This window comes from Micromesistius poutassou, assembly GCF_964030765.1.
Source record: "Micromesistius poutassou genome assembly, chromosome: 10".
Classification (NCBI taxonomy): Eukaryota; Metazoa; Chordata; class Actinopteri; order Gadiformes; family Gadidae; genus Micromesistius; species Micromesistius poutassou.
Genome location: NC_140280.1, coordinates 19695238 through 19702737, shown reverse-complemented (window position 1 = coordinate 19702737; position 7500 = coordinate 19695238). Strand labels below are relative to the sequence as shown.

At 50.6% G+C, this 7500-nt stretch overlaps 1 protein-coding gene across 1 annotated transcript in view; it reads right to left on the bottom strand.

Moving 5' to 3' along the window:
• LOC311354672 (serine/threonine-protein kinase 10-like) overlaps positions 1-7494 on the bottom strand; it is a 28870-nt gene extending 21376 nt beyond the window's left edge. The window contains exons 1-4 of the mRNA XM_084474491.1: positions 7464-7494; positions 5651-5723; positions 3545-3739; positions 1480-1561 (exon numbers count right to left, since the gene is read on the bottom strand). Of these exons, the coding sequence (XP_084330617.1) occupies positions 1480-1561; positions 3545-3738 (276 nt within the window). The 5' untranslated portion in view covers position 3739; positions 5651-5723; positions 7464-7494. The remainder of the gene's footprint in view (positions 1-1479; positions 1562-3544; positions 3740-5650; positions 5724-7463) is intronic.
• Between the last annotated feature and the right edge of the window lie 6 nt (positions 7495-7500).

The window sequence follows — 7500 nt, the reverse complement described above, 5'->3', positions numbered from 1 at the left end:
CAGTAGGAGAACGTACCTCTAGCAGTAGGAGAACGTACCTCTAGCAGTAGAACGTACCTCTAGCAGTAGAACGTACCTCTAGCAGTAGGAGAACGTACCTCTAGCAGTAGGAGAACGTACCTCTAGCAGTAGGAGAACGTACCTCTAGCAGTAGAACGTACCTCTAGCAGTAGAACGTACCTCTAGCAGTAGTAGAACGTACCTCTAGCAGTAGAACGTACCTCTAGCAGTAGAACGTACCTCTAGCAGTAGGAGAACGTACCTCTAGCAGTAGAACGTACCTCTAGCAGTAGAACGTACCTCTAGCAGTAGTAGAACGTACCTCTAGCAGTAGAACGTACCTCTAGCAGTAGAACGTACCTCTAGCAGTAGAACGTACCTCTAGCAGTAGGAGAACGTACCTCTAGCAGTAGGAGAACGTACCTCTAGCAGTAGGAGAACGTACCTCTAGCAGTAGAACGTACCTCTAGCAGTAGGAGAACGTACCTCTAGCAGTAGGAGAACGTACCTCTAGGAGTAGGAGAACGTACCTCTAGCAGTAGAACGTACCTCTAGCAGTAGAACGTACCTCTAGCAGTAGGAGAACGTACCTCTAGCAGTAGAACGTACCTCTAGCAGTAGGAGAACGTACCTCTAGCAGTAGAACGTACCTCTAGCAGTAGGAGAACGTACCTCTAGCAGTAGGAGAACGTACCTCTAGCAGTAGAACGTACCTCTAGCAGTAGGAGAACGTACCTCTAGCAGTAGAACGTACCTCTAGCAGTAGAACGTACCTCTAGCAGTAGAACGTACCTCTAGCAGTAGGAGAACGTACCTCTAGCAGTAGGAGAACGTACCTCTAGCAGTAGAACGTACCTCTAGCAGTAGAAGAACGTACCTCTAGCAGTAGGAGAACGTACCTCTAGCAGTAGAACGTACCTCTAGCAGTAGAACGTACCTCTAGCAGTAGAACGTACCTCTAGCAGTAGGAGAACGTACCTCTAGCAGTAGAACGTACCTCTAGCAGTAGGAGAACGTACCTCTAGCAGTAGAACGTACCTCTAGCAGTAGAACGTACCTCTAGCAGTAGGAGAACGTACCTCTAGCAGTAGAACGTACCTCTAGCAGTAGAACGTACCTCTAGCAGTAGGAGAACGTACCTCTAGCAGTAGGAGAACGTACCTCTAGCAGTAGAACGTACCTCTAGCAGTAGGAGAACGTACCTCTAGCAGTAGGAGAACGTACCTCTAGCAGTAGGAGAACGTACCTCTAGCAGTAGGAGAACGTACCTCTAGCAGTAGGAGAACGTACCTCTAGCAGTAGAACGTACCTCTAGCAGTAGGAGAACGTACCTCTAGCAGTAGGAGAACGTACCTCTAGCAGTAGGAGAACGTACCTCTAGCAGTAGGAGAACGTACCTCTAGCAGTAGGAGAACGTACCTCTAGCAGTAGAACGTACCTCTAGCAGTAGAACGTACCTCTAGCAGTAGGAGAACGTACCTCTAGCAGCTGCGTGGCTGTCGGCCTGCTCTCCGGGTTCTTATCCAGGGAGATTTTCACAAAGTCTCTAAACTCAGGTGACCTGGAAACAGAAAGGAGGACAAAGAGAAAGTCATCGTTCCCCATCTGACCAACAGCAGGACTTAAGGCCGGAGTGGTTTGGGGTGTGGGTGGTGCGGTGGGGGGCTGGGGGGGGGGGGGTGATTGTTTTCGTAAGATAACTTCATGGCAACGCCCGGGGAGCACGGAACGTTCCAGGAATGCTGTGTCGGTTGAGTATGATGCACGGCTCTCCGGGGGGGTTATGGGAATTCTTTGACGCAGAGGTATTTCTTAATAATGACTTAAAAATGGTGCGTTCAGCAGTGCTGCCCGGGTCCTAACCCCGTTATCTTATATCCCCCCGCAGGCCGTCATAACTTAAGCTGGGGTGAGTCCTGCGCCCAGTGTGGGACACCAGTAACGGCTGAGAGAAACAAAGCCAGTGCCTTTGAGTTAAAGTCTGGTCTCCTGGCCGAGTGTTGGCTAAAGAGCTGTTTAACAGGACCCCGGCCTGGGGAGATGGCTGTGAAGGGGAGGGTGAATTGTAGACAATAGGGTGTTTGGCTGCTGTGATACCAGAGAGTTTAATTTCCCGTTCTGCAATGGAATCAGATTAGCTGGACAGAGCAAAGGCCTTGACTTCAGCGAGATCAAGTTGATTTTCTTTAATTTACATGTTGCGTCATTTATTTATTTAATTTATTTAATTTATTTATCCAGGTTGAGATGAACATTACATTTTGAGATTAGATCTCTTGTGCCATGGCGACCAGGCCAAGAGAGCAGCACAGCACCAGGTAGAACACAACCAAAACCATCAACACACAACATGTAGGGCTGTTACAGCACCAGGTAGAACACAACCAAAACCATCAACACACAACATGTAGGGCCGTTACAGCGCCACCATGACGTGCACAGAGAACAGCCACATCGGGTTTGACGTGGCCAAAGTTATTCTTTGCAGCAGACGCCGGAGAAAAGGCTTCATAGTGAAAAGCGCTCGTGCCCTATGTCCGTCCCGACAATGACAGTAGCCCAGGAGATAGAGGGGGTTGACTGGTAACCGGAAGGTTGCTAGTTCGATCCCCGGCTCCTCCTAGCTGAGTGTGGAGGTGTCCCTGAGCGAGACGCCTCACCCTGACTGCTCCTCCTAGCGGAGTGTGGAGGTGTCCCTGAGCGAGACGCCCTCACCCTGACTGCTCCTCCTAGAGGAGTGTGGAGGTGTCCCTGAGCGAGACGCCTCACCCTGACTGCTCCTCCTAGAGGAGTGTGGAGGTGTCCCTGAGAGAGACGCCTCACCCTGACTGCTCCTCCTAGAGGAGTGTGGAGGTGTCCCTGAGAGAGACGCCTCACCCTGACTGCTCCTAGAGGAGTGTGGAGGTGTCCCTGAGAGAGACGCCTCCCCCTGACTGCTCCTCCTAGAGGAGTGTGGAGGTGTCCCTGAGAGAGACGCCTCACCCTGACTGCTCCTCCTAGAGGAGTGTGGAGGTGTCCCTGAGCGAGACGCCCTCACCCTGACTGCTCCTCCTAGCGGAGTGTGGAGGTGTCCCTGAGAGAGACGCCTCACCCTGACTGCTCCTCCTAGCGGAGTGTGGAGGTGTCCCTGAGAGAGACGCCTCACCCTGACTGCTCCTCCTAGAGGAGTGTGGAGGTGTCCCTGAGCGAGACGCCCTCACCCTGACTGCTCCTCCTAGAGGAGTGTGGAGGTGTCCCTGAGCGAGACGCCCTCACCCTGACTGCTCCTCCTAGAGGAGTGTGGAGGTGTCCCTGAGCGAGACGCCCTCACCCTGACTGCTCCTCCTAGAGGAGTGTGGAGGTGTCCCTGAGCGAGACGCCCTCACCCTGACTGCTCCTGACCCGCTGGCTGTCGCCCTGCGTGGTCGACTCGGTGGTGTGTGAATGTGTGAATGTGTGAATGAATGGTTGTAAGTCGCTTTGGATCAAAGCGCCAAACCCCCTCGATGTAAAGGCAGAGGGACCGGGCGGTGCATGTGGTGAGGCTGAGGTTAGCGGGGCTCACCATCGGTGCGGATGGGCCAGGCTGGGGGGCTCGGCCTTGGCTATCTTCAGCAGGACCCTCATGGGGTTGAGCTCGTGGTGCGGGGGCTCGATCTGGGCCAGCTCGATCAGGGTGATCCCCAGGGACCAGATGTCCGCCTTGTAGTCGTACGGCGCGTCCTTCATCGTCTCGCACATCACCACCTCCGGCGCCATCCTGGACACACGCACACACACACGCACGCACGCACACGCACACACAGTAAGAGATCAGTTTTGAAAAAAAAAAAGTACTTGAATGCGTTGCATCCTATCAATCTTTGTCTAGTGCGGGGAATGGTGCTTGGCACTCAAGATAGATAGATAGAGATTTATTTGTCCTTGCGGAAAATTGTTCTGCGCCATACAGTATGTCTGATACATTCATACAAAAAAAGACAATAAGACAGTTAGACAAGACAGGATAAACAACAGAGTTTCCCTCAGCCAACCACCCCCACCCCCCCACCCCACCCTACCACACCCCCCCACACTCAACATCAGGACACAAACCCCGCTATACATTATGAGTAGGATGGTGCAGTTGTGCATACTGTGACAGTCCAGCTGGAAAGAAAGTGCATAGTGCTATTTAAATGCTGTCCTGCTATTTAAACGCTGTCCTGCAGGTCATTTCTTGTTCATAAGTGTAATACTAGTTGGAATAAATGACCTACTAGCTCGATTTGTTTGGAAATAGGGTAGCCTAAGCCTCCTCCCTGGTGGCAGCACCTCATATGCCTGGTGTAGAGGATGGGACATGTCTTCACTAATTGCTAGACCTTTCTTCAACGCCATACTGTCGAGCTTTTGTCCCGCAACCTCACTGGCCGTGTTAACTATCTTGCTTAGTTTGCTTTTGTTGGTTACTGACAAGGAGAAATACCACACAACAGAGCAGAAAAGTAAAATGCTCTCCATGAAAGAGTGATAGAAGAGTAACATCATATCTCTATCCACTCTAAATTGTCTCAGCTTGCGCATAAAACTTGTTTTATATGAACAACTTTACTGTACACTACTGACAGTGGTATATTGATTCTCTGTCTTCTGACAAATGTACTTACTGTAAGTCGCTTGGATAAAAGCGTCTGCTTAGTGCCCTAAATGTAAATGTGAATTATGATGATATATAATGATAATGATATATAATGATAATGATATATACAATAAGAAGCACGCAGTCAAATCAAGTGGAGATGACGTGAACACATTGTGGGGAGTTTGAAGCAGGGTTCTACTGACGGAAACGTCCGTGCCTCTCCAACTACCCACCCCGCCTTTCATCAAACACTGCGGGCTCATGTTTCTTCACATTCCAGACAACACAGAGCACTTCATGCGCGACACATGCAGAACGCTGCTCCGACCGCTAAAGGTGTCAACCCGTGTCCCGCAGAAAGCTCTCTATACCCATGTAGACGCTCTCTGCCAGGGGGGGGCTGTGGAGGCAGGGAGACACCTGCTGTCAGCAGTGAGTCCAGCCTCCAGACACCAACACCGGGCCCTCCGCTCACGTCAGCACCTTCTGCCCGGGCTGAAACACGAGGGCAGTCGCCCCGGCCCTAAAACCTATAAACCTATTTACTCGACACACTAAGCCACTTTATTGCACCTGATCCTTGTTAACCTGGGGAGGTACGTGTGTCCAGGCAGGGCCCGGCGTGCTCCTATACGGCTGTTGTTCTAGTGTTGTGCAACGGGACATGTGCGCGGTACTGCTGGGCCAGATTCCCCTGGTAATCAGTAACCTGCACCCGGCCAGGGCTGTAAACGCTGCAGAGCCCAGGAACGCGCCGCAGAACAAAGGTCCAGACCTGACAGCGCAATACGTGTGTGTGTGTGTGTGTGTGTGTGTGTGTGTGTGTGTGTGTGTGGTGCGCTTGTGTGTGTGTGTGTGTGTGTGTGTGTGTGTGTGTGTGTGGTGCGCTTGCACACTTCAAAGTGCAACGTTACACACTTAGGAGAAACATAATGCATTCATGTGCTCCGTGAGCGCATGCATCCACAGAGTGAAAGCGTTAGAGGGGTCCTCCTGAAGGCACGGCAGGGGGTGTCCAGACACAGGGGAGTGGGGGGCCCTACTCACCAGTACGGCGTGCCAATGAAGGAATCCCTCCTCTGTAAGGTTTTGGTGTTTTTTGCAGACACACCAAAGTCAGCTGAGGAAAGAGGAGCATGACAGGGTTAACGATGAGAGGGTGATTGATGACACGGTTCACAGCCCTCTCCCCCTCCCTCCATTTCTGTTTTTGTGCTCTTTTTCTCTGCCCCCGGACGGTGGGGGTGGAGTGATCAGCCCCTCTCTCGTTGCGGTGTCATGGCGACAGCGTGCTGGGGGGGGGGGGGACCCTCGGCTCAGGGCGGTGAGTGGTGTTTTGGGTCGTGATCACAACACGTCTCCCCACCGCAGAAGGGAATGGTTGCGAAGGGATTCCATAATAACGGCAATAAAGTCTCTTGAATCCTTTGGACAAATAAACTAACTCCGGAGACGAGAAGCTAATGGATTCTTCCTATTCAGCGTGCAACGTTAGTTCACGAAAAACACAAAGTATAAATAAAAAAGATTTATTTCTTCTGCAAAAACAAAACAAACCTTTTTCTATGATACCACACGAGATATGTTATCTGGAAGAAATGGGAAGGTATTTCGAGAATGTACTTCTCTCAAAATGAAAACGATTCCTTGGTTAATTTGTCACAGGGAGAGTCGTGTGGCTAACCCCACAAAGAACTGATTGCCATCTGGGTCACAGACTCACCACTTGATGAGTTAGAGAGGGCGCTCCCAGTGGTTAAGACTAGAGGAGGTGTCTCACAACCAAAACAACAGGAACACAGACGGAAATACACGACCGGTTCTACTAAATAAAGCACCGCCTGGGAAGAAATGAAGATCCTGAATCATATGTAAGCGAGAGATGGAAGGGATCTTTTGGTGCTTCACCAACTCATCTCAATGGACTAAGCTTGTGCTGATGATCCATATTTTGTTCAATTTAAAATCTTTATTTATTTAATTTGCTAAATGTATATCAAGAACTCTCATTCTAAGAACTAGTTAAATGCTGAATCAATCCATTTCACAGGCTCGGTTTAATACAAAAAAAAGTATTATACAATCTTTGGGTAATGCGATGTCAGCAGTGTTGAGACATACACCCCAAAAAGCCAATCCATCATGTCAGGGAAACACACACACACACACACACACACACCACACACACACACACACACACACACACACACACACACACACACACACACACACACACACACACACACACACACACACACACACACACACACACACACCTTGCAGTGTCCTCAGCATCTGTCTGTCTGTTCGGCTGTCTGTCTGTGGTGCGTTGACATTTTCTTTCTCACCCTAAAGTTCACTTTGGAATTGTGTTTGAGCGTGAGCGTGTCGCTGTGCAGAACACTCCCTGCTGGCTGCCCTCCGCTGGTGACCTAGTCTGAGTCAGGGGAGCGTCGGACCACATTCACACAGCATCAGGACACATGCCTGACAGGCACACACCGCGAGGGGTCTGTCGCACCCTACAGAAACACGGTATATAAACCATGGAGACAAGGTCCCTTTAAGTGACGTAACATCCAAGAAAGACAAATCAACCTTGGGAACAAAAGGCAATAGTGCGGAGTGGTTTAGGTTGTATCCCGCCTGTGTCGTGGGCCAGTTAACACACGACATCTCTCACTGCAACACTCAACACTCATCAATTAAAACAGTATCACAAAGGGGGGCGTTGCCATGGGGATAACGCCCTTCTTCCTGAAGCCTGGAACAGATTCTTCAAATCTGTTTGAATTCTAGCTGAAGCCTCCCCTCAAACCGGTCCGTGAAGGTCTTTGTTCGAGCTGAAAACACGCCGTACCTAGCTTGATGTCCCCGTCCAGTGTCAGCAGGATGTT